The 27,745-nt window shown below is 35.6% G+C and overlaps 2 protein-coding genes across 8 annotated transcripts in view; both read right to left on the bottom strand.

Moving 5' to 3' along the window:
* ZBTB44 (zinc finger and BTB domain containing 44) overlaps positions 1 to 27,745 on the bottom strand; it is a 69,608-nt gene that overhangs the window by 29,675 nt on the left and 12,188 nt on the right. Inside the window, exon 2 of one of the 7 annotated variants that reach the window (XM_057747945.1) lies at positions 22,824 to 22,882. The exons of the other annotated variants lie outside the window; for them this stretch is intronic. The gene's annotated coding sequence lies outside the window, so the exon portion shown is untranslated. The remainder of the gene's footprint in view (positions 1 to 22,823; positions 22,883 to 27,745) is intronic. 7 annotated transcript variants of the gene reach the window in all.
* On the bottom strand, positions 8,426 to 11,104 carry LOC130860112 (NADH dehydrogenase [ubiquinone] 1 subunit C1, mitochondrial-like). The gene has a single exon (XM_057747947.1). It carries the CDS (start codon positions 8,820 to 8,822, stop codon positions 8,592 to 8,594), a length of 231 nt encoding a protein of 76 aa, XP_057603930.1. The 5' UTR covers positions 8,823 to 11,104; the 3' UTR covers positions 8,426 to 8,591.

Genomic DNA, 27,745 nt, shown 5'->3' with positions numbered 1-27,745 from the left:
AGCTAAGATCTGGGTCTTTTGACTGTTAGATCACAGTACTTTTCAAATATGAAAACACATAGCTATGTATATCAATTATTTTATCTAAGATAAATAACACGTCTTTTTTAAAAAAGAAGTACTAAAATAAATGCAAAACAAAGCACATTTGGGGAAATACTTCTTGTAAATTATCTCTAGATAAAGAAGATTTCAAATGTCTCAAAAATATAGCCACCAGTTAAAAATGATGCTAAAGATAATAATTAAAGATAAAGATAATAATATTTAATAGACCTGGAAAATTGTGTGGTTCTGAGTATTAAATGAATGCACAATTACTGAATATAGTGAACACTCAAAAGTGGTCATTATTATGTATTTGGTGAAAAATGTGATGGGAGCATATAGACAATAATCATCTTTGTGAAATATATACATGTATGTATACATTTGTACACACACACAGAGAACCAGAGAACATGAGGTCTTAACTAGAGATTCATGGATTCACTAAGGGGGCCATGATCCTTCTGAAACTGTACATAGGAAAATGCGTGTATAGATGGTAGCTTTCATCATATTCAAGGCAATCACTGGTAGAGTATGGGTGTTTATTCTCTTCTTTTTGCACATTAAACAATTTTTTTTCTTTCAAAAAGCACCATACTGCTGCAAAATCCTAGGGTTTCAGGTCCTCTTGGTTCAAACCCCAAGTCATGCAGAATAGGCCTACTTTTTCTATTCCCTTGAAAAAGCTTTCAAAAACTGAAGATGGCAGTCATATTCCCTTCTTTACTAAGATTTGCTGCTTTAAGCTAAACATCTCTTGTCCCCTTAAGTGCTCCTTAAAATCTGATGAACATCCTTGCTATACTTTCAACAATCTCCACTTCCTATATACTTTTAAGACTGGTTCCCAGAGCTGTACACAATATGAAAGGTATGGCAGGTTTATAACTTAAGCATAACTTTACTATTTTTACCTCCACTGTCTGGGCATAAATATTAGTTAAGACTAAACCAATTATTCTGACAGTCAAGTCATACTACTAACTGATTTTGTTTACACTATTGAAAACTTAATTCAATAACTGACTTATTAGATGTGAGGCACTTTATTTTGTAAAGAGGAACACAATTACAAATAAAACATTGTCCTTCACCTCTTTAAGTTTAGTCTTTATGAAAACGACATACGTACCTAATTAAGACTACACAGCTAGTGCTATGTGAAAGCAAGCAACGAAAAATTTAACTCTGAATGTGCAAGGCAGAAGAGGGATCACAGAGGGCAGGGCCTAATGAAAGTAGAACTCTGCCTGGTGATAAAGCAGATGGGCATGCCAGGCTCCCGTGGGACCTCACACAATCTCAGTGAGTGCTCACTATCCTGACGTGCCTGTGTACAGTGTGTGCTCTGTACTGGCAAATTGTTATTAACGGCACTGGGAATTATTCTAAATGTGAGCATGCAGAGGTCAACGTCGGTTCAAACATCAATCCACTACATACACATCCCTTTCGAATATTCTTTGTAGGTAAATGTATATGTGAATGGGAAAAGATTTTTAAAAAGATACCCTGAAAATTTCCAGCTGAATAAATATAAAAAATTCACTGAATATTCTAATATGAGAAGACAAAATGATCCAATCTGAGATTCTTCTCAGTCTGATCACACAATAAATGGCATAAAGCCCTGTGCCAAGATAGCCAGGTAAGGCCACTGAAATAATTATCTTGACCATATCAGAGGTAACAATTCAAATAAAAACCTGCTCCATGTACTTTCCCAAAGACAAGTAATCAGAACAAGACACTAGGCAGCCAGGATCAACCTAACCAAACTATCATTTAACATTATTTGCTGATTTCTCTCACACAGGAATGAGATGAAGAGGAAAAAAAAGTGGGAAGCCTTTACATAAAGTTTTTCGTTCATCTGCTGTACCCCAGTAACCTGGCTTCTTTAAAAGCCCAGCCACGGACTTCCCTGGTGGTCCAGTGGTTAAGAATCCATCTTCCAACGCAGGGGACATAGGTTCGATGCCTGGCCAGGGAACTAAGATCCCACACGCCTCAAGTCAACTAAACCCTTGCGCCACAACTAGAGAGCCCACATTTTTCTGGAGCCTGCGCACACCACAACTAGAGAGAAACCCGCAACTAGAGAGCCTACACACGCCACAACTAGAGAGAAGCCTGCATGCTACAACTTAGACCTGATGCAGCCAAAACTAAATAAAATAAAAAAATAAAAATAAAGGCCCAGCCATTAAAAGCACTTAGTTTGATAAAGATCACAAGGTTCAAGGAGGAACATGACTTCCAGCAAGTGACACTCATAATCCAGGGACCCCAGGGACCGTCTGCATGAACAAAGGTATGAAGGCAAAAAATAGTATGTTTGGAGAACATGTGCAACAGGGTATTGACAACATTTCAATAATCTTGGTTTGGTTGGAGGCCTCAAACAACAGATACTACATTTCAAAGTGAGGTGCAAGGCCACCTATACAAGGAGGTAGTGGAAAACTTAGTTTTCAACCTTGAGTCACACCCATCTTCAACATTCAGGGTTTGATACTAGAAAAGGATTTTTGCAGAAAGTGACCAGTGTGTTGTGAGTTTCAAACCCTTTCCCACTCCCTCCAACTCCCCTGTAAGGGAAAGGCGTTGAGGCCAAGTTTGCCCTTTGTTTCAGGTCTACAGAAAATGTGTCACACTTGAAAAAAATCTAGAGCATACAAGTCTGATTTAAATGCTGGCCAAGACTAGGAAGTCTGCTTACCATCTCCCAACAGTATATAAAAGCAATACCCGGAGTGGCTGAGGAGACTGTGGACCCAGAAGACTGGGTGTGCATCCTGGTACTGCCATGTACAGCTGTAGGACCCTAGGTAAGTCACCAAACTTCACCTTAATTTCTTCAGCAGTGAAACAGGGATAACAGAACCTACCTCAGAGAGTTCTGAGGATTAACTGGCCTGATACATGTAAATTGCTTTTCACAGTACTTAGCACAGTACTTAACAGTACTGCTGCTGCTACTGCTACTATTATTAAAGACCCTTTCGTCCTATTCAATCCTTGCCTCTCCCAATCCTGAAGGGGCCAGAAGCCCGTCAGCAAATCAGGAGGAATAAAAGGGCAGAGGGGAAAAACAGAAAGAAAAAGGAAGCCGAACAAACCTCACTTTCCACTGCAGACCTGTAATATGCCTGAGGTGGGCAAAGGATAAAAACTTTAACTCTGAATTAAGTTTATTAGTTCTTGAAAATAATGTTTCTGTTCCCCAAAAGTGACCAGAAAAGTTATTAAGACTTGCCCCTCAAGGAATTGGAGGGAGTCCTAACCCCACAGCATAAATTTATATGGATACTGGGAGACAAAAATAAAATGGATTCTGAGTAACTTCTGTAAATCATGTTTGTTCAATGTAACGGTTAGACACATATGGTACAAAGTATGATACAGATGGAGGTATGGGATGGAAGGAAAATGAAGATAAGACTGGGAAATGCCTTGTGTGTCATGTATGTATTACATTAATTTCCCAACACGTCTGTGAAAAGTCTCATGATATAAAAAATTACGTAGACAAATATAATTTAGAAATACTGCAATAACATACATTGTGGCAAAACTTGGGATGAAATTATGTTATTTGAAAAAGTCATATATAATATGGGTAGTACAGAAGCCAGAAAGTATAACCTGAACTTTTTATAAATTAGATAATTCTACTTAAAAAAGTCTCGTATCTCTCCATATGCCTGTAGATGAATATGTATGTGTGGAACTAATTTAAATTTCTTGAATAAATAAATATTATTTAAATCCAATTACAAATGCAGAATTTATGTAGCACTCAAATGTAATAAAAACATATTTTTGTAATAGTTTGCAATTTGAACTAGTAATTCAGAAATAGTTTCCTTCCCATCCCTTTTATTCCAAATTACTTATGAAATAGTATATATGTGTTTATGAAAGTGGCTGTTGCTAAACAACATATACTTTGAGGAGAAAAAAATCCTATGATTTTGTTTTGCAGTTGGGTTGAAAAACATTTGCCAAATAAGGTATATAGCCCAGTTGTTAAAACAGAATGGTTTAAGTTAGACAAATATTAAGTTTTGAATTCTGACTCTTTCATTTACCATTCAGGCATTAAATGTTAAGTCAAGTTACTTCATCTCTCTATGCTTCAGTTTTCTCATATGTGTAACAGGAATGGAAATTACACTTTCAAGATTAGCACAATTCCTGGCATAAAGTAAACATTCAATAAATGTTAGCTACTATTATTACCTTAGAAAAAGTGTGAATAAAATGAAATGGGAGATCAGATTTCAAAATATCTATTTCTTGTATGACAGAACACATCTTGACTGTGTATATTCTGATATAAAGATGAGCTGATAAAAGTTATCAGAGGATTTGTGATTAAAATGGAGTAGCTCTTCAGCATATGAAGTGAGGCGGCTGCCTCATGCTTAAAGAGAAAGTAATGAGAGACTGCTAACTTTGAAACTAATTTGGATGTGATATTTAATAAGAATTTGCATGTTTAAATATCCAGCCACAACTCAAAACCGGACACTAACTTTCCAAATGATACTAATAAGGTTTTAATTATGCTAAAACTAAACTGAGATAAAGGACCTTCAGATACGTTATCTCACATGAGGTAAGATGATAATCTGATTTTACAGGGGAATTAAGACTTGGAACACTGCTTTGTTCAAGGCCACTTATGTTTACACCAATAGGTATGGGTAGCCATTGGAGAGCAGTGTATTTATAGCTACATTTTAAGATTATCCTGGTGGCAATATAGAGGGTGTCTGTTAGAGCAGTACAAATTTAAGATAAAAGATACTAAGTCAGTGGCAGTGAGAACAGAGAACATACATTTAGGAGGTAAAACCACCTGGGCATGATTTTGTATTGGGGATGGGGTGGGGGAGTAGCTAGGAGAAGAACATAACTCTAGGTTTTGACATGGATGGTTGAGTGGATGGTGTTCTCACCAAACAAGATAGAGAGTAAAAGAGGAAGAGCTGGTTTTTGGTAGGGGTTATAGATGAAAGAAAAGAGACATTTTGGTTTCAAGCATACAATCTGAAATACTTCTGAAAGGACTATCCGAGAGTAAATTTATATATGAAGTTGCCCATTCTGGTCTGGAGTTCAGGGAAGAGGTTAGAGCTGGACCTAAATACTGGGTTTTACATAAATCACTAATAAATTTCATCCTGTTGAATTTGTTAGAGCCTAAGACATCTAAAGAATGTGTGGGAAGCAGGGACAGAAAAGCAAGTTGTGAGAAGCTTGGAGCAGGCAGAGAGCAAAAGGATTCAGTAAAAACATTTTATGGTGTCTAATTTATATTTTGAACCTGTCCAGTATTTAGCATAATACACACAAAAGAGGCAGTGAAAATATGTGAATGCATAGATATATGTCCTGAAATTTCTACCTGGTTTGGCTATATAAAGTGCCTATATCTATTCATTATCAGTGGTTAAAAGGTGAAGATAAAGTTGTAATTTGTATTTATACCCCTGAATTTGAATTAAAAGCATCAATATGAACTCATAACGTAGTTAATCTTCAGCAAAGAATATCCCTAGCACCCAGACTGGCTTCCAAATTCCATTTCCCACTAAAAGAAATCATGGCTCCTTAGAGAAAACGCAAATTGCACTTTGGGGGCACTAAGTGTCCACCTGGAACATCTTATCAGCTATGCAAGGAAGCGATCAGAGATCATCAAGGGTGTGCCAAAATGCAAAAGTCATTTCGAGGAGGTTCCCAATGACAAAAACGGAACAATAAACTGAAACAATGAAATACGTTTAAATTCATGAGTGCATGACACTAGAAACAAAAACAAAACTAATCCATCACCTCTAAAGAGGCTAGTGAAAACTGGTTTAAAAAAAGGGGAAAGAATAAAGCATTTATCCTGCCTTTCCAACATAAACGGTGTTTTTAATTAATCAAATAGAATATGAAAGAGGTTTCTCTTTATAGAACTATTCCAGCTAATAAATGAAGAAGGAACATCAGAATTAGAAGAACACCATTTTGCATGCCCCCCTTCCCCGATAAAGAGGCATTAATCCTCATGGTTTATAACTTCACAAAAGAGCAGTAAGACATTGCAAAAAAGACTGAACAAAAATCTGACCAAGTTTCTAGATCCAACTACCAATTCACAGTAAATAAAGAGGAACAGGAATATGTTAAGCTATACCACTGCAATGCAACAGCAAAATTTAGACTGTGAGAAACTACAGGAAAAAAGACTTGGAAGGAAAAAAAAAACCAGCAAGGAAAAATGAGATAAAGGGGAACTACAATGGGGAACTTTGTGCATTTTTTTTTTTTTTATTATTTGTGCATATTTTAAAGAATAAACTTATGAGATAATTGGAAATTTGTTTTCATTGACTACTTGAAAATGTCAAGAAATTATTAATTTTTAAATGTAATAACATCGCTATACATTTTATAAAACAGCTTTACTGAGATACAATTCACATCCCATACAATTCATCCCTTTAAAGTGCACAATTTAAAGATTTTTTAATATATTCAGATCTGTACAAAATTACCAATTTTAGGACTTTATTGTACCTCAAAAAGAAACCCTATATGTTAGCTATCACCACCATCCTCTCCCCTCTACTTCACCTTCCATTTCTCTGCCTGCCCTAAGCAATTACTAATCTACTTTGTTTCTATAAATTTCCTTATTCAGGACTTCCATATGAATGGAATCATAATTTGTGAACTGTGGCTGGCTTCATTCACTTACCATGTTTTCAAGGTACATCCAAGTTGTAGCAAGTAACGGTGTTTCACTAATTTTTATGGCCAAATAATATTCCACTGTATGGATATAGCACATTTTGTTTGTCTATTCATCAGTTGATGGACATTTGGGTTGTTTCCACCTCTTAGCTATTATGAATAACTCTGCTGCAACTACCTGTGTACAAGTTTTGGTCTGAACATAATGTTTGCTGTTTTTGTAAGTCTTTTCATTTAAATTCATTTTTATTTATTGGCTGCACTGGGTCTTTGTTGCTGCAAGCGGGGGCTACTCTTCGTTGTGGTGCACAGGCTTCTCACTGTAGTGGCTTCTCCTGTTGCGAAGCACGCGCTCTAGGCACGCGGGCTTCAGTAGTCGTGGCGCATGGGCTTAGCTGCTCTGTGGCATGTGGGATCTTCCCAGACCAGGGATCAAACCCATGTCCTCTGCATTGGCAGGGGGATCCTCAACCACTGTGCCACCAGGGAAGTCCGTTGAGTAAGTCTTCAGGAGTAGAATTGAGTCCTATGGTAACTCTTTGCTTAACTGAGAAACTGCCAGACTGTTTTTCAAAGTGGCTGTACCTTTATATTACCCCTAACAGTATATAAGCATTCTGATTTCACCACATCTCACTAATACTTATTATCTGACTTCTTGATTCTAGCCATCCTAATGGGTGTGAAGTGGTATCTCGCTGTGGTTTTGATTTGCATTTCCCTGATAACTAACGATGTTGAACATCTTTTCATGTGCTTAGTGGCTATTTCCCTTGGTGAAATATCTATTCAGCTACTTCGTCCATTTTTTAGCTGGGTTGTCTTTTTATTATTGAATTGTAAAAGTTCTTCATTCTAGATACAAGTTGTTTATCGGACATATAGTTTACAAAAATTTTCTCCCATTCTGTGGGTTGTTGTTTCACTTTCTTGCTGTCCTCTGAAGCACAAGTGTTTAATTTTTTTTTTTTTAAGGCAATGAAACTTTCTATTTAACATCAGTATGGAGATACAAATAATAAATTTTAAGTGTTTAAATTATACGTTAATGAAGTGGCATATAAATAAGTTTTAACTGATTCACAAGAAAGGGTTTTGATGAGGGATAAATGAAGTGTTTTTTCATTTGTGACTATTAACTCTCACCAACCCTGTCTCCCACACCTTTTTTGGAATAGTTTGCTATTCACTGGATGAAAGTCATATTAGCAAAAAGAGCCAACAAACGTGTTGCCATAATCAGTGTAAAAACAGTCACCCAAATGAAAATCATTCAAACTCAAGGAAATGGAGTCAGAAGAAACTCTGGTAAGAGGATTCATCTTTACTTCCTCCTCTAGAAGAAAAGAGTAATAGGGTTCTTTTGTATTTTAAATAATAGAGTAGGAGTAGTTCTATTACCCTAAGTAAGTGTTCTGATTAGAAATTAAAAGTTGATATAAGGAGTAAATCCTTCAGCAGTGATTTTTTTAATCTATATCCTTAAAAAGTTTTCTTACCAATGTGTCCTTAATTACCACCGAGCCTATTATCAGATGGTACTTTCCACATTAAAATACTTCTGGTAATTTACCTTAGAATTGACATTCTATACACTGTCACAAAGTACATAATCTCTAGAATACAGAAATAATTTTTAATTTAATTATGTAAAACACAAATGCTGACTTGATATATATTCACATATAACTCTTTCTCTCACGTTTACAACTCAACAGATTTGTGAATCCAGAGGAACTGCTATAATCACTATATGGAACATACTATATCAGTATTTCAAAAGCTTATTCCAGCCCATTTCTTCTTTTATACTCTAAAACATCTACATTATGTTGTTTGATGAGATAGATCCATAAGAAAACCGAGGTGCCCAAGGTCAATACAACTTTCGGCCAGTCAGGTCTGCCATGCGGCGGTTCTCGAATGTAGAACTTGGACCGCGCAGAAGAGCCACAAGGGAGCCGCGCCGGAGCCAACAGCTTGAAGAAAGGACGCAACAACGCGGGCGCCGCCATCTTGTCCAGTGTTTAATCTTGATGAGGTCTAACATCTATTCTTTTCTTTTGTTGCTTGTGTTTTTGGTGTCATGTCCAAGAATCCCTTGCCAACTCCAATGTCATGAGGAATTACCTCTGTTTTGTTCTAGCAGTTTTAGCTCATTTTGACTTTTTATATATGATGTAAGGTAAAGGTCCAACTTCATTCTTTTCCATGTGGCTACACAGTTGTCCCAGTACTATTTGTTAAAAAGACTATTCTTCCCCATCGAATGGTCTTAGTCATGTTGAAAATCAGTTAAGCATAGATGTATGGGTTTATATCTGGACTCTCAATTCTATTCCATTGTTCTGTGTCTATCCTTATTCTTATTGATTACTGCTACTACATAGTAAGTTTGAAATCAGGAAGTCTTAGTTCTCCGAATTTATCCTTTTTCAATATTGTTTTGGCTATTCTGGGTTCCTTGTAACTTTCAGAGTCAGGCTGTTGTCAATCTCTACAAAAAAATCAGCTCAGGTTTTGACAGCAATTGTCCTTAGTTTGTAGATTAGTTTGGTGAGTACTTTCATCTTCACAACACTGAGTCTTCCAATCCATGAACATGGGGTGTTTTCCCATTTACTTAAACCATCTTTAATTTCTTTCAACAATGTTTTGTAGTATTCTAAGTTTCGCACTTCATTTGTTAAATTATTTCCCAAGTATTTTATCCTTTATGATGCTGTGATTGGAATTGTATTCTTAATTTCATTTCTGATGGTTCATCATTCATAGTATTCCTTTATAATCTTCATTACTTCCTTCCTTCTGGTTGTTTTAGGTTTAGTTTGCTCTTCTTTTCCCAGGGTCTTAAGGGGAAGGCTGGTTATTAAGATCTTTCTTCTTTCTTAATATAGGCATATATAACTATAAATTTCCATCTAAGCATTGCTATAGCTGCATACCATAAGTTTTGGTATATCTTCATTTTAATTCACTTCAAAATGTTTTGATTTCCTCCTTTGACCCATTTGTTATTTACAAATATGTTGTTTTATTTTCACATATTTATGAGTGTTCCAAAAATTTTTCCTGCTACTGATTTCTAATTTCATTCCAGTAAGGTCTCAGAACATACTTTGCATTACATCAACCTCTGAAGATTTACTGAGGTTTGTTTTATGGCCTAGCATACGAGCTACACTGGAGAATGCACTTGAGAATGTATAATCTATTGTTATTGGGTGCAGTGTTCTATAGTTGTCTGCTAGGTCTAGGTGGTTTATACTGTTTACTTCCTGTTGATCTTCTGACTAGCTATGCTGTGCTATATTATGCTATTCTTTCTTTCTTTTCCTTCCTTCCTTCCTTTCTTTCTTTCACTTATTTATATTTTTTGGCTGAGCCATGTGTCCTGCGGGAATCTTAGTTCCCTGCCCAGGGATTCAACCTGTGCCCCCTGCAGTGCAAGTATGGAGTCCTAACCACTGGACAACCAGGGAATTCTCATGCTACTCTATACATTACTGAAAGTGGTGTATTTAAGTCTCCATCTATTAATGCTGAATTCTCTCTCTCTCAATTTCTGTCCATTTTTGTTTCATATATTCTGGTACTCTATTAATAAGTGCATTAATTTTTATAATTGTTGTATCCTCCTGATGAAGTGACCCTATTATCACTATAAAATGTTCCTAGTAACATTTTTTGTTAAAGTCTGTGTTACTGTTTTGTCTGCTATTAGTACAACCACTCTTGCTGTTTGAATGGTAAACTTTTTTCTATTCTCTCCATCTGTGTCTAACTTTGGATCGAAAATGTGTCTCTGTAAGACAGCATATAGCCAGATCATTTTTTGTGGTAGCCCAATTTGAGAATCTCTGCCTTCTGACTGTTTAATCCAGTCTCATTTAATGTTATTATTGACATAGTTGGATTTATGCCTTTCATTCTAATTTGTTTCTATATATCTGTCTTTTTTGTTCCTCTTATTATTCCTATAGTGATTTCTTTTGGATTAAGTGAATAATTTCTAATGTAGCATTTTAATTTCTTCAAAGGACTTTTCTACTACTTTTCTGAGTTATATTCTCAGTGATTGCTCAGGAGTTTACCATATAAATTTCAACTTATCTGAATCAGCTTTTGATTTCTACTAGCTTAATATCAGTGACATATAGAAACACTATTCCTTCCTCCCCTTTCCCAGTATTATTATACATATTATATATGTGCATGCTACAAACACAACATTGTTATGATTATTACTTTACTATCTGTAGTCACTTGTGTAGCCCAATAGTTTTGTCCCCCCCCATTTTTGTGCTGTTATCAACAAATACATTACATTCATAACACTTTTATATGTTATAGGTTCAATATTACATTATATACATATTTTATAACTTGCTTTTCAAATCAGTTATGAGAAAAAAGGAAAATATCCATTTCTGCTATTTTTAATAATTATATATTTACCTATAACAGTACTTAAAAAAAAATTAATTTATGGCTGTGTTGGGTCTTTGTTGCTGCACATGGGCTTTGTCTAGTTGTGGTGAGCAGGGGCTACTCCTCTTTGTGGTGAGTGGGCTCCTCCTTGCCATGGCTTCTCTTATTGCGGAGCACAGGCTCTAGGTGCATGCGCTTCAGTAGTTGTGGCACATGGGCTTAACAGTTGTGGCTCACGGGCTTAGCTGCTCCATGGCATGTGGGATCTTCCTGGACCTGGGATCAGACCCGTGTCCCATGCATTGGCGGGCAGATTCTTAACCACTGCGCCACCTAGGAAGTCCCAAAAGCGCTCTTTTGCTTGTCTGTGCATTTGTATTACCATCTAGGGTCATTTGCTTTCTGCTTTAAGAATTTCTTTCAGTATTTCTCATAAGGTGGTCTGCTAGCAAGAAATCAGTTTTTGTTTACCTGGGGAAGTATTTGCTTTCATTTTAGAAAGATAGTACAGAATTCTTGGTTGAGTTTTTTTTCCCTAGCACTTTGAATATGTAATCCCACTGCTTTCTGGCCTCCCCTATTTCTGATAAGAAGTCAGCTGTTAATCTTACTTGCAGGGGAGGGGGGTTCCATTATAAGTAACGAGTTAAAATCTCTTGCTGCTTTCAAAAGTTTCTCCTTGTCTTTGTTTTTTAGCATTTTTATTATGATGGGTCTGTTTGTAGATTTCTTTGCAATTTTCTTACTTGGGAGTTCATAGAGCTTCTAGATATGTAGGTTACTGTTCTTCAAAAAATTGGGGACATTTCCTGTCATTATTTCTCCAAGTATTTTTTCTTCTCTCTTCTCTCTTTTTGGTAATCCCATTTACACATATGTTGGTGTGCTGGATGGTGTCCCACATCCCTCTGAGACTGTTCATTTTTCTTCATCTTTTTTCCTCTCTGTTCTTTGGTTTGCACAATCTCTACTGTGCTACGTTCAAGTTTGCTAAATCCTTCTTTAGCCAGGTCAAACCTACTGTTGGGTTCCTTTAGTGAATTTTTTAAATTTCTGCTACTGTGTTTTTCAACTCCAGAATTTCTATTTGGTTCTTTCCAACAATTCCCATTCACTGTCAGTAGTCCTTGTTTTATGTGAAACTGTCATTACACCATCCTTTACTTCTTAATCATGCTTTCCTTTAGTTCTGTGAATATATTTACAATGGTTATTTTGAAATCTTTTTCTGTTAAATCTAACAACTGGTCTCACACAGGCAATTTTTTTGTTGCCCGCTTTTTTTTTTTCCTTCTGGTATATGTAGCCAATATTTTGTAACTATAAGTGGAGTACAACCTTTAAAAACTGTGAATCACTATCTTGTACACCTGAAACAATATAAGACTGTACATCAACTATACTTCAATAGATTTTTTCAAAAGAAGTTTTACATAACTATTAAGTGACAGGATATGAAGTAAACATTAAAAAGTCAAGTGTGTTTTTACATAATGGCAATGAACAATAGGAAATCTAAATTTAATTAAAAAAATTAAAAACTCTCAATATCATTACAGTAGTCCCAGAAAAAAGAAAAAACAAAAACAAAACAAAAAATAAATATAAAACTAACAAAACACGTACAGAACCTATATGCTGAAAAGTATAAAACATGGATAAAAGAAATTAAGGAAAACCTAAGTAAATGGAGAAACATTATTTTCATGAATTGTAAAATTCAATATAATAAAAATGTCATTTCTTCTCAAACTGTTCTACAAATTTAACATGATTACAATTACAGAAGGATTTTCTTTGTAGGTATAGACAAGTTGGTTCTAAAATGTATATAGAAAGCAAAAGGAACTAGAACTGACAAAACAATTTTTAAAGAGAAAAATGAAATTAAAGTTATCAAACTAAGTTAAACACTATAAAGCTACTGTAATCCAGAGTAGTATTAGCAAAAGGATAGACACAGAGACCAACGGAACAGAACAGAATTCAAAAATATAACTAAACACAGCTGATTTTTGACAAAGGGGCAAAAAACAATTCAATGGAGTAAAGATAGTCATTTCAGTAAATGTTATTGCAACAACGGAAATTCCATATATGAAAAGAAAACCTTGACTGAAACCTCATTCATTTCCAAAAATGGACTCAAAATGGGTCACAGATCTAAATGTAAAACTAAAACTATACAACATTTTGAAGAAAAGATAGGAGAAAACCTTCATGACCAGAGGTTAGGCAGAGTTCTTAGATATTAAACCAAAAGCACAATGAAAAGCAAAAAGATGATAAACTGGACTTCATCAAAATTAAAAACTTTTGGACTTCCCTGGTGGCGCAGTGGTTAAGAACCCACCTGCCAATGCTGGGAAACATGAGTTCAAGCCCTGGTGCAGGAAGATCCCACATGCCAGCAGAGCAACTAAGCCTGTACACCACAACTACTGAGCCTGCGTGCTGCAACTACTGAAGCCTGTGCACCTAGAGCCCATGCTCTGCAACAAGAGAAGGCAGCGCACTGCAACAAAGAGTAGCCCTCGCTCTCTGTAACTAGAGAAAGCCCACACGCAGCAACAAAGATCCAACTCAGCCAAATAAATAAATAAATAAATAAATAAATAAATAAATTTATTTAAAAAAATTAAAAACTTTTGTGAAAACACTATTTTTAAGAGACTGAAAAGACAAGCTCTAGCTTGGAAGAAATTATTTGCAAATCACACATCTGTCAAAGAATTTGTATCCAGAATATGTAAGGAACTCTTACAACTCAATGGTAAGAAAACAACCCCATGAAAAAATGGGCAAGAGAGACTTTTGATTCGGGACCAAGATGAATACAACACTAGTTTCTATTTCTTCTACTTAGTAGAGTTAAGCACTATATACATTATATATAAAATAAACATTAGACAACTCTGAAAGATGGAGAAATAGTAGACCTGCTAGAGACCTTGAAACCCAAGGAATAACACTGGTGAGTCCTCTGAGTTTTATATTTATCTGTTATATCCTGGACTGGGTGAAAGGAGCCAGAAGACCCACAAATGCCAGTAGATGCAGACAAAAAAAAAAGGTCACCAAGAAAAGCCAGTTCTTTATAGCCAAAGAACCAGGCAAGGGGAAGCCTAGTAAGATTAAAGACAATAAATGCTCTAATCGGTCGAACACCACAGAAAAAAATCTACCTTCAATCACATTAACACAGGCCAAGTGAGGAGCTGAGATGTCTACCTTTCCGTAGCTGTAATGAGGTGCCTCTGCCCCCTGTTGGTATGGGTCAGAGAAGCCCAAATGGAGTACAGAGACTTCCATCCCTGTCCAGTGACAAAGAGGACCCCCCTCAGTCAGTGGAGGCCACGTGTGGAGCATTAACAAGGTGTTCCTCCTCTTTCACCAGGATGGTTCAACACAGGCCTAGTAGAGAACTCAAACTTCCAACTCTGACCAGCAGTAACTAGGCACTTCTTTCTCTACCATGTATTTTCAACCCCAGCTAATTATAATGAGCTCCCTTCCCTCGCTGGAGTTGTATCTGAGGAGGCCTGCCAAAACTGAAGATTTAAATAAGACCCAAAGTCTCATAACATAAATCCAAAAATGTCCAGGATACAACATAAAGTCATTCATCATAAAGGAACCAAGAAAATTTAAATAAGAAAAGTCTATGGATGCCAACCCTGAAATGACACACATGTTGTAACTGCCTGACGAGGATTTTAAAGTAGCCATCATAAAAATGCTTCAAGGAATAATTATGAATATGTCTGAAACAAATGAAAAAATAGAAAATGTTAGTAAAAGAATAAAAGATAAAATACAATAACTGCAATGAGATACCACTTCACACCCACTGGGATGTTATCTATGAAAAAGACAGATAACAAGTGTTGCTGAGAATACAGAGAAACAGAAAATCTCACACTACTGCTAGGAATATAAAATGGCACAGCCATTTGGAAAACAGTCTTAGAAGTTCCTTAAAAGGTTATACATAGAGTTATCATATGCTCTAGCAACTCTACCTGCCCAAAAGAATTGAAAATATGCCCACACAGAAACGTATACAGCATAGCAGCATTATTCATAATACCCCAAAAGTGAAAACAACCTAAATATGCATCACTGATGAATGGGCAAATAAAATGCAGTATTATTTATACAATGGAGTAGTATTTTCCAACAAAAAAGAAATGAAGTACTGATACAAGCTACAACATGGACAAAATTTGAAAACATTACACTAAGTGAAAAAGCCAGTTACAAAGAACTGCATATTGTATGATTACATTTATATGAAATGTTCCAAATAGGCAAATCTATAGAAACAGAAAGTAAATTAGTGGTGGCCTAGGGTTGGGGAGTAGGGTAAATCTGGAGGTAACAGCTAAGGGGTTCAGGGATTTTTAGGTAATGGAAAATGGTCTATAAAATTGATTGTTGTGATTGACGTACAAATCAGTGAATATACTAAGAGCCACTGAACTGTACACTTTAAATGGGTGAATACATAGGGTATGGTATACTAATTTTAAAGCTGTTACAAAAAACTCAAGAGACAGTCCACAAGAAAATAAGGAGGACAGGGAAAGAATCAGTAAACTTGATGACAGAACATTAGAAATTACTCAATTTGAACAACAGAGAGGAAATAGGCTGAAAAAAAATGAGTAGCACCCAAGGGACCAACGGAACTATAAAAAAGATCTCATATTCATATCTTCAGAGTTCTGATAAGAGAGGAAAGAGAGGGTGGAGCTGAAAAAAAATAATGGCTGAAAACTTCCCAAATTTGGCAAAAAATCTATACCTAGAGATTTAAGAAGCTCAACACACCTGACCAGGATAAATTCAAAGAAGTCCATGCTCAGACACATCATCAGCAAACTGTTCGAGACAAAAAGACAAAGGAAAACAATCTTAAAAGCAGCAAGAGGGGAATGACTCCCTACTTATAAGGGGAAAACAATTCAAATAATGGAGTATTTCTCATTAGAAAGCATGAGGCCAGAAAGAAGTGGCACAAGTACTCAAAAAAAAAAAAAAAAAAAACTGCCAACCAAGAAAAATATCCTTCAGGAATGAAGAGAAAATCAAGACATTCTCATATGAATGATAACTAGAGAATCAGATGCCAGCAGACCCACCCAAAAAGAATGAGTTCAGATAGCTCTTAAGATGAAAGGAAGAATAATAAGAAATATAAAAATACCGTTGAACCTTTAAACTCTGTGGGTCCAGGGTCCAACTCATACATGGATTTCTTTTCAATAGTGAATACTACAGTACTACATGATCTGCGGCTAGCTGAATCTAGGTTCGTTGAATCCAAGAATGCAGAACCTTGGATATGGAGGAACCCTCAGATTCGAAGGGCCGACTGTAACTTATACACAGATAATCCACTGTGTAGAAAGTCAACTTGGTGCCCCTAATCCCTGCCATGTTCAAGGGTCAACTGTATAGGCTATAGTTGTTCCTTCTCCTCTGACTTTTCTAAATTATGTTTCACATAATTGAGTAAAAACTATAACACTGATGTGATTCTCAAAGTATGTAGAGGAAATATTTAAGACAATTATATTATAAACCGGGGAGTGTAACTTTAAAAAGAGGTAAGCCTTCTATATTTCACTCAGACTGGCAAAATATTGACATCAGTAGACTGTGACAAATTATTTAAATCAAAATGGAATTCTCAAAAAGGTACAAGTAACCCACAGGAAGGCAGGAATATAAAAGAAACAAAGAACAGAGGGAACAAATAATTTTAAAATGGCAGACTTAAGTCTCAACATATCAATAATTTCCTTGAATGTACATAGTCCAAATAAAACCAAGTAAAAGACACAGATTGGTAGAATGGATATTTTAAAAATATGAGCCAACTACATGCTATCCATAAGAAACTCACTTCAAACATAATGATATAGGTAGGTTGAAAGTAAAAGTATAAAGAAAATACAGAATTGTATTGTTCAATGAAGGAGCTACTAGCCACATGTGGTTATATTAATTTAAATAAATTAAACTACATTAAATTGAAAATTCGGCTCTTCAGTCTCACTAGCCACACTTCAAGTAATACATCAAAAAGCAGTTTTACTGTACTGGTAATGTGCCCATTATCACTTTATTAAAAAAAAATTCCCCAAAACACTATTATAAATGAAAACACCTATATTATCTAAGTCATTTAATTAACAGCAGTTAATGAAGATTTTTTTTTAATTGTGGCAAAATAACATAATTTACCATTTTAACTATTTTTAAGTGTACAGTCCAGTGGCTTTAAGGACATTCACACTGTTGTACAACCATCATCACTATGTCCAAAACTTTTTCATCATCCTATAATGAAACTCAGTACCATCAAACAATAACTCCTCATTCCACAACCTCCACCCTCTACCAGACCCTGGTAACCAACCTTCTACTTCTATCCTTATGAATTTTACTACTCTAGGTACGTCATGTAAGTGGAATCATCCAATATTTGTACTTCTGTAACTGGCTTATTTCATTTAGCATAATGTCTTCATCCATTTTGTAGCATGTATCAAAATTTCTTCCCCTTTTAAAGACTGTATAATATTCCACTGTATATTTTGTTTATATATTCATCTGTTGATAAAAATTTGGATTGTTTCCACAGTTTTTTAATCCTCTACTTAATGAATGAAAGCAAGACTTACTCACAAATTCAAAGAATCTCCAGGTAGAGATTCAATCTTGGAGGCCATGTAGTTCTACAGCCTTGTAATACTTAAATCATTTGATGGAAGTTATCACAATCATAAAATTCATATCATCTTAAGTAAGAGTGCTTACCACTTTAAACTGTTCACATTTCTCTTTTCCAAGTTGGCAATTACCATCAGTATTTTAATGTATTTATTTAGCCATGGCACACATGACAGAGGATATTCACATGTATGATAAACCTCTATGAAAAAGGCCAGTTTTTTAAATTGTGTTAAATATACATAACATAAAATTTGCCATTGTAACCATTTTTAAGTGTACAGTTCAGTGGCATTAAGTACATTCACACTGTTGTGCAGATAGTACTATTACCTATTTCTAAAACTTTTTTTCATTGACAAGGTCAGATTTTGACAGCACTCAAAAGAACTGCAGAGAACAAAAGCAAACAGCATCACAGACTTTCAGCATCACAGACTTTACTTCGGCATGATATTCCCAACAGGATTTTACAAAGTGTGTAAGAAATAAGTTCATCATTTAAATATATCAAAAACTTTACTTTTATATAAAGAAAATAAATCTGTTCAATTTCACTTTTAAAAATTGAGCTTTATTTGGCAATGAGAAGGAATCTTGATTTTTTTTTTTTGCTGATTCTCTACTCCACAGATGGCAGCACATAGGTAGGTAAAATTTATAGAATTACATTGTATGTTGTTTCTGCAAACTTTTTCATTGAATCATTCTTGCTTATAGGCAATATGGATATGCAACTCACACTTTGCTTACTCATCCTCTTCATTAAAAATTCATTCATGGATAAAATAAAACAGAAGTAACTATAATAATCACAAACACTTAATTCATAATTGTCACGACTACTAACGGTACCGTACATTATTAATTGTTCTTTACAGCAGCTCTAGCTTTAACTCACAGGCGACAGAGACAACAATCACACCACCTCTGGCAAGATCTGGTTCTTTGAGGGCCCTGACACAAAACCGGTCAAGAACAGGATTTCCTACAGCAACTCTGGAAATCACCCAAATCACCACTCTTTGAAGATATAGACAACTACGGAAAAACATTGCACTTTGGTATAGTCAATAGTATAACAAGTGTCTCCAGAGGAATGATATGCCAGACTGTGAGGTACGTCTCTCCAACTGATAGTTTTCATTCTCTTATACTACAGATACTACTTTTCATGGCTTGAACATTATCTTCAAGCTTAAAGAGATAGGAGATGGAGGAATAGATTGAAGAGGTAATTCCCCCTCCCCCCCCAACTGGGAAAAAACCCTCAGAAAATAGAATGAAGGAACTTGAATTTTAAAGCTGACAGGTATGTTAGAAGATTAAGGCTTCTTAAAAAGTTTAGTTCAACAAACATTACCAGGTGCTAGATACTATGTTAAAAAGTCATAACCTAATGGAAGATGGGAGTGGAGCTCGGATTACTTGATTCTTAGAGTGTACTGCTTTGTACAAAACTCAGTTAAAAACAGGACCAGGAGCCAGTATTCCTAAATTACAAGTACTCTTTCCATTGATTTGATAGTAGTATAACTGTTTCCATATAGGAACAACTGGAAAGAGCTTAGAATGGGAAAAGGCTGTGATTCATTAAAGTAAACACCTTCTAAATTGTCAAACAAATGATTTAGTTAGGCAAATTCTATAACAAAATGATGTTTGAAATAAAGAAATTGTTGTTGGGCCAGATTTTAAAGCTGAGTTTCAATTGTAGTCTTTGCTGCAAAACAACCTAAAGAGGAAAAGGTGACTGTGAAAATACCAAATATTAGCCTACTGTGATTATCTGAATGTCCCAGAAAAATACACGCTTATAGTTACAACTCTTCAACCTATATAGAAATCTACAATAAAGTCTTAAAAAAAAACACCTATTAATTTGAATTTTCTTAGAAACTTACTACCTCAAATCTCCCCAATGAGCAATATATATCTTACATCATGACTCAATTCCTGTTAAGGTTTTAAATTCTAGATATGCCATAGATAGATACTCTTAGTATCCATGCCCTTTTGAACTAAAGAAGATTGCTATAATGATAAATACATTGAGTCTTTTGACACAGTACAATGCATTAATTAAAAGAAATAAAGTCTTTTCATACTGCCCAAATCCAATAACAGATTTCTCCACCTCATGTATAACTAAGCATTATTTATTCCACTAAACTCAATTCAATTATCAACTAATATATTAATGTTGCCTAGGGACAGCTTATATAGTAGGAAGAGTAACTACTTTGTAGTTCAGACAAACCTGGATCTTTGTTGCTGTTGTTTTATAACCTGTTTATTATTGAAGCATAGTTAATTTACAATATTGTGTTAGTTTCAAGGGTACAGCATGTGATTCAGGATTTTTTGCAGATTATATTCCATCGTAGGTTATTACAAGATATTGGGTATAATTCCCTGTGTTATATACAGTAAATCCTTGTTGCTTACCTGTTTTATGTATACTAGTTTGTATCTGTTAATCTCATACTTTTAATTTGTTCCTCCACTCCTCCCCTTTGGTAACCATGTTTGTTTTCTATTGTCTGTTTCTGTGGGGTTTTTTTTAATTAGCTGCATTGGGTCTTCATTGCTGCACACGGCCCTTCTGTAGTTGTGGAGAGTGCAGTGAGGGGCTACTCTTTGTTGTGGTGCACAGGCTTCTTATTGCCATGGCTTCTCTTGTTGCGGAGCACGGGCTCTAGGCACATAGGCTCAGTAGTTGCGGCACACGAGTTTAGCTGCTCTGCGGCATGTGGGATCTTCCCAGACCAGGGCTTGAACCCATGTCCCCTGCATTAGCAGGCGGATTCATAACTACTGCGCCACCAGGGAAGGCTTGTTTTGCTTTTGTTTTTCCTGGCCATGCCACACAGATTGAGGGATCTTAGTTCCCCAACCAGGGATCAAACCCGTGCCCCCTGCAATGGAAGCTTGGAGTCCTAAATACTGGATCGTTAGGGAACTTCCGTTTTTGTTTTGTTTTTTTTAAATTAAAAAATTTTTTTAATTTTTATACAATTTTAAAGGTCACTTCCCATTTACAGTTATTACAAAATATTGGCTATATTCCCTATGTTGTATAATACATCGTTGAGCCTATCTTACACCCAATAGTTTGTACCTCCCACTCTGCAATCCCTATATTGTCCTCCCCCCACCCCCGCTACTGGTAGTCACTAATTTGTTCTCTGTATCTGTGAATCTGCTTCTATGTTACATTCATTAGTGGTTTTTGGGTTTTTTTTTTTTAAGATTCCAAATATAAGTGATATTATACAGTATTTATCTTTCTCTACAAACCTGGATCTTAATCATGGCTGTATCACTGAACCGACTGGATGCCCTTAAACAAGATAAATGTGGCAGGGGTTAAAGGGGATTAAATGAGTACACAGAAGCGCCCAGTGCCTAGCATATATAGTATACACATAAGAATGCAATACAGCACTGACTAATAGATGAAGAATTCTTACTGATAGGTCTCTCACTCTATCACCTTTGGCTAAATTAATCTCAAATCTCTAATGCTAGCATCCTTCCTGAACTCCAATTCTGGGCCTCTTATGATGAGCTACAGTGCTAGACAATTCCATCTGAATGTGCTTGCCATCTTTCAAATTCACTGTCTGAAACTGAACTCAAATTCTTTCTCCTCAACTGACACTCCAATACAGGATTTCTAACTGTTAATGATAGATGCTTTCAATTACCCAGTCACCCAGAGCTTAAAATTTAGTATTCATTTTTGATTCACCATCTCCTGTCAAAACCTGGAAATCTTCCCTTAGCTACTTTCCTTTCACAGACAAATTCAAAAAAATTAGATACTTACCAACTTATAAATGCTTATTGATAATTCAAAATCATTCTCTCCAGAGCAAGAGCGTTAACTATACCCACTACCAAGAGACAATAATAATGGTTTTGCACGGTCATTTAAATCTTTGCTCTAGTCTTCATTAGTTTCTCTGTGCTTAGTTTTGACGTAGTTATGAATACTGTTAAATCCAGCATGGTCAATAAACACAAAACCCACTAAACTTAATAATAAGAGGTACATGATCATGGTAGAAACAAAACATAGAACTAAACATTTTAATAAACAGTGAGAAAGGATGCTGCCCTCATGAATGGCATAAATCACAGAGCAGTATGAATGATTCCGAAGTACCCACAACAAACCTACAACACAAGAAGAGGCTGTATCTATGAGATAATTGATAATAATCAGCTAGCAACAAGGAAAACTGGTAAAATGGAAAACCTCCTGAGTACGTGTCTGGAGTAGCATCAACACTAGATGGCAAGATTTCAAACTCTTTAGTCTCAGGATGTCTTTACACTCTTAAAATTTACTGAGAATTTCAAAGAACTTTTGTTTATGTGAACTATATATACTGATATTACCGTATTATATACTGAAACTTAAAAATGTAAAAAATTGATTCATTAAAAATAATAAGCCCAGGGACTTTCCTTATGGTCCAGTGGTTAAGAATCCGCCTTCTAATGCAGGGGACGCAGACGGGTTCAATCCCTGGTCAGGGAACTAAGATCCCACATACTGGCAGGGTGACTAAGCCCATGCACTGCAACTACTAGGCCCATGCACCACAACTAGAGAGAAGCCTGCGTACCACAACGAAGAGCCTGAATGCCGCAACTAAGACCCGACACAGCCAAAAATGAAATAAATAAATAATAGTAATAAGCCCATTACATGTTAATACAACATATTTTTCAAAAACTTACACTTTCTCAGAACAAAAAGAAACAAGAGTGGCAAGGATTTTTGCAAACCTCTTAGCGTGTTTCATTATTATGACGTCAGCAGAATCTCTTACCTGCATCTGCATTCAGTCTGTTGTGATATCCCACTTCAAGTAGCCTCTTAAAAACTCCACTGTACGTCATAAGAATCAGAATGAAAATGACAATATCTTAATACTGTTATGAAATTGTTTTGACCTCGTGTACCCTCTGAAAGGTTCTGGGGATCGCAGGAGAGTTCCCACACCATAGTAACCGCTACCTTAACATTTAATGTTAAATCAGGAGATGGTTAAACATTTGTAGACAAGAACTTAGAAAAAGCTCAGCAAGGTGAATAGGCTGCTGTTCAAACATCTGACCCAGGTCACAGAAAGATGGTTTTGTATATTCAAATTTGCACATCAAATAGTAGTAAAATCCACTTGTCACTCAAGATAATCATAAAGGACCAATTGCAACACAGACATAATAGATCTTAGGTAAAAGATAGTCAAGAAAACGTTAACATGTTTACCTGGCTAAGAGGAACAGAGCTTGTTAGGGAGCTTCAGGGGTTAGGGTTTAGGACTCCTTACTGATTTAAAAAAAAAAGGGCACACAAAACAAGCCGGTTAGGTCTTTTAATCTTTGGACTTAAGGCTTAGAATTGTGTGGGGGTCACCTTGGAATCACCAGGAGAGCTAACTTAAGGATGGCCAAGTAAAAAATTGAGTTGAGGCCCTTGATGATGCCGCTGAATTGCAGAGTAACTAACTCTGAAGCTGTCTTACTCTCGGATTTGTTTTTGTTTGAAACAGTAAATGTCCTTAGTGTTTAAGTCTCTTGATTCAAAGTTTTCTCATACACAAAATGAATATCCACATACAGATGTCCCATAGGTACTTTAATAGGTCCAAATGAATTAATCATAACTTCTCACAAATGTACTCATCCTCTTGAAGTTCTCTGGCCCATGATAACACATTCCAAAAACCAAAAAACTTAGGAGTCATCTTTGACTTCTATGATAGGTTAAAAAAGGTCACTCCTCAAAATATGTCCATGTCCTAATCCCTGGAATTTGCGAATGGTACTTTGACGGGAGACTTTGCAGGTGTGATTAAGTATCCCAAAATAGGGAGACTTCTCTGGATAACCAGGTGACCCCTACATACAATCTTTAGCATTTTTCTAAGAAAGAGGTTAGAAGATTTGACACCAATATCAGAGGTGGTGATGGGAAGACAGGCAGAAATTGGAGTGGTGATGTGGCTGTAAGTGTCATAGAATGCCTACAGCCACCAGAAACTAGAAGAGGCAAGGAATGGATTCCCCACCCCGACTAAAGCCTTTGGAGGAAGGGGGAGCCCGCCCACATATTGATTTCAACCCAGTGACACTGGTTTTGAACTTCTGGCCTCCAGAACTGAGAGAAAAAATTTGTTTTAAGCCATCCAGTTTGTGATAATTTATTACAGGAGGCACAGGAAACTAATACAGCTTCTATCTTTCACTTTTCCTCCCAACACAGACTTCATCACTAAGACCTATCTCAAATCATTCTTTCTTTTCTCCATGAGCCACTACCTTGGGCTACTTAACATCCTGACTGGTCTCCTTAACATCTTGATTGGTCTCCTTGCCTTTAGTCTCACCAATCTTAAATTAATCCTCTGTCATTGTTCAAATTGTCTAAAATCCAATCATTTTGGTACAGCAGTTATTACCTCATGCCCTAGCTATCACACTGCAAACTCTGAACAGCACTAAGTTCTTTACAGCATTTTCATATATATCATTTATAGCAATTAATTTCAATACATAAAATACTTGAGATAAGGCAGACTATTATCCTCCCATTATATTGATGAAGAAACTGAAGCTCAGAGAATAAATGACTTAGCCAAGGCCATAAGGCTAGTAAAGAGCGATCTACATCCCAATGCTAATCTTTCTCACTATATACCTCATATTCTCTCTGCTTTACTATGCTTTTAGATGCTTTAGGCTAGTGTTTCCTCCTTACTCTCCAACACGAACTCTTTGCTCCAGTCAAACTGATTTTTGACTCAATTCTCTGAATATACAATACATATTTCCACTTTCCCACCTCTGGTCTCATTTTGGAATTCCTTCATTGCTCCAACAGGTCAAATACTACTCTATTTTGTTCTTCCTTCTACTCTGGATATCAGCAATACCTTCCACTTACATGTCACTTTTCAGATTACAGTGTGTTTTTAAACATATTTTCTTTGCATCTTAAAAATTTTATGAAGTAAATGAGGAAATTCTTCAAAGATCACAGAAAATAAAGATCAGAGAAAATAAGTGGCCTAACAGGGCCTCAAAATCAAGTACTCCGACTTTAATCCTCACTTCATTTTATTATTATGCTGCCTTTCCCTCGACTGAACTCCTGTAGCATTTTCTCTCTTGACCGCTGATCTGGCATTTGATACTGTACCAATTTAGGTTTACCTGGTATATGTCCTATCTCTCCAAAGATAATTCCAGTATATTTTTGGAATCAATCATACCCTTGTTCTTTAAACATCCTTTTATAAATGCTTAAAGTATAACTGATGTACAATAAACTGAACATAAAGTGTACAATTAGGTTCGTTTTCACACAGATATCATCAAGGCATCAAGATAAGGAACATTTCCATGACTCCTATAATTTTCTCTGTGCCTCTTCACAATCTCTCCCTCTAGCCCCTACTCCCCAACCACTAATTTGCTTTTCATTTTAGATTAGTGGCATTTTCAAGAATTTTAACATAAATGCAATCAGGCAGTATGTATTTTCTTATTCATCTGGCTTCTTTCACTGGATATAATTATTTTGAGATTCATCAATGTTGTTAGGCTCAAGAATCTGTGTTCCTTTTTATTGCTCAGTAGTATTCCATTGTATGGATGTACCACAGTCTAGTTATCATTTAACAGAGGACAAGCTTTGAATTGTTTCCAATTTGGGGCTATTACAAATAAAGCTGCTATGGGATGAGCTGGGAGATTGGGATTGCCATATATACATTACTAATAAGAAAAAAAATCAAGTTGTATACTTTAAATACATGCAGTTTATTATATGTCAATTATATCTCAATAAAAGTTTTTTAAAAAAACCACCAAAAACCCAAATAAATGTGCTACGAACATTTGTGCACAAGTCTTCATGTAGACACACCAGCATAGTTTCTTAATCATTTTTGTCTCCATACCATTTACATGTGGTATACTCTCATCAATAACACTGCTTATTATAGTGCAGTGGTTTTCAACTGGGCATCCCTTTACGGCCACAAAAGGATCACTGCTTGTTTAATCAGTATTTTATGTATAACAGGTGATCAATTAGCTGTCCACAGATCTTGCTTTCCTATAGATCCTTATGCTACTTGAGGAAAAAGGTTGAGCCTGTGTGTATTCTGTAAGTGCCTAATACAGAGAGCATTTTTAAAAAGTTGAATAAATGTTTTTGATTTATTGTGCTTACTTTTGGAATAAGCATATTCTTTGCTGTTCATTCACATTACTAGTAAAAGTATAATTATAAATGGACAACCAAATAAAACTTGAGGCAAAATACCTGAAATAAATACTTTTTAAGGAGTTTAACAAATACAACATGCAAATGTTTTACAGAAAACTTGTCAATATAGATGGTTTAAGAATGGAAGAAAAAACTTCATGCTAAAATTACACAGAAATCTGAGTGAAGTAGTGAAAATTACAACTCACTTCCTTCTCCAGAAAGTTATTGTTAAAATAAGATGTTTTCCACTATTATTTCCTTTAGAATCAAGTGTTTTGGACAAATATTACAGGACCTCAAATTTTAAATTTTGTTCTAAGAAAATGTCACTGTTGTCAATCTAAGCAAAAACAAATATCTATAGTTTTCCATGAATGGAATCATACTTTTTAAAATGGATTCATATGAGTACTCATATTTGAGAACATGAACACTAATAAAAAATCCCCAAAGGTCTTAAGTCTTTATTGAGTTTTCATGAAGAATTCCAAATGAATTACTGTATCTGAGTTATAAAAAAAAAAGTCATTTAACTTTTATAACTAGCCACTTTTTAATCAAGTAAAGATTTTAATCATTTTGCTACACAAAGAAGTTCTTTCTAGTTCAGAGCTTTGAGAAAAAGAGAATGAGATTTACCTGGAGTTAAACAATAAATCAATTAAACCAGTGATATTAAATTATTAGAATCTCCTCTCATTGGTAGTAACCGGAGTCTGCTGATTATTAATTTCTATATCCAGGGAAAATAACTTAATACACATTGAGTAACTCCCACCAAGTGTCTTTATCTCACTGTGGTCTCACAATTTTGGGAAAAGAATTTTTAAGATCCAGTTATAAAGGAGGAAACAGAAGGTTAAATGAATTTGTCCACACTCCTGTAAGTAATAAAACTAGGATTTGAAGAAAGGTCTGTGGGACTAAAATTCAAATTCATAGTCCCCTCTCCCCATCCCATCAGCTGCCATTTACAAGAATTCAATCACAGTACTTAAGGGATATCAGCTATTAACATCAAATCATTTTTACCAGAAAGCAAGCTTGAAGAAAGGGTATATTTTATTCAGTCTCTTGGATCCTTACATAAGCAAGTCAAATTCAAGGCAGTTTTAGTCAATTAGCATTTAAAGAGCTCTTTGTTTTCCTAAAGAGTTTTCTCATGAGTCCTACTGTGTATGCTTTAAAATACGTACACAAGTATAGTGGCTTTACCTAATATGCTTTTGCACTCTTGTCAACCTTATGTGTGTCTTATGGATTGACATGTGTCCCCCAAAAGATAGGCTGGAATCCTAATCCCTAGTACCTGAAAATGTTACCTTATTTGGTAACATTCTTTAAAAAGTAATCAGATTAAACTGAGCTGATTAGGATGCCCTTATATAAAGTGAAATTCAAAGACAGATGCAAAAAGAGAGAATGCCATGTTAAGACTGAATTTATGCTGCCACAAGCCAAGGCAAAAGC

This window comes from Hippopotamus amphibius, chromosome 9, assembly GCF_030028045.1.
Source record: "Hippopotamus amphibius kiboko isolate mHipAmp2 chromosome 9, mHipAmp2.hap2, whole genome shotgun sequence".
NCBI classification, from domain to species: domain Eukaryota; kingdom Metazoa; phylum Chordata; class Mammalia; order Artiodactyla; family Hippopotamidae; genus Hippopotamus; species Hippopotamus amphibius.
The sequence above is the reverse complement of the archived record's forward strand: the minus strand, read 5'-3'. Positions and strand labels throughout refer to the sequence as shown.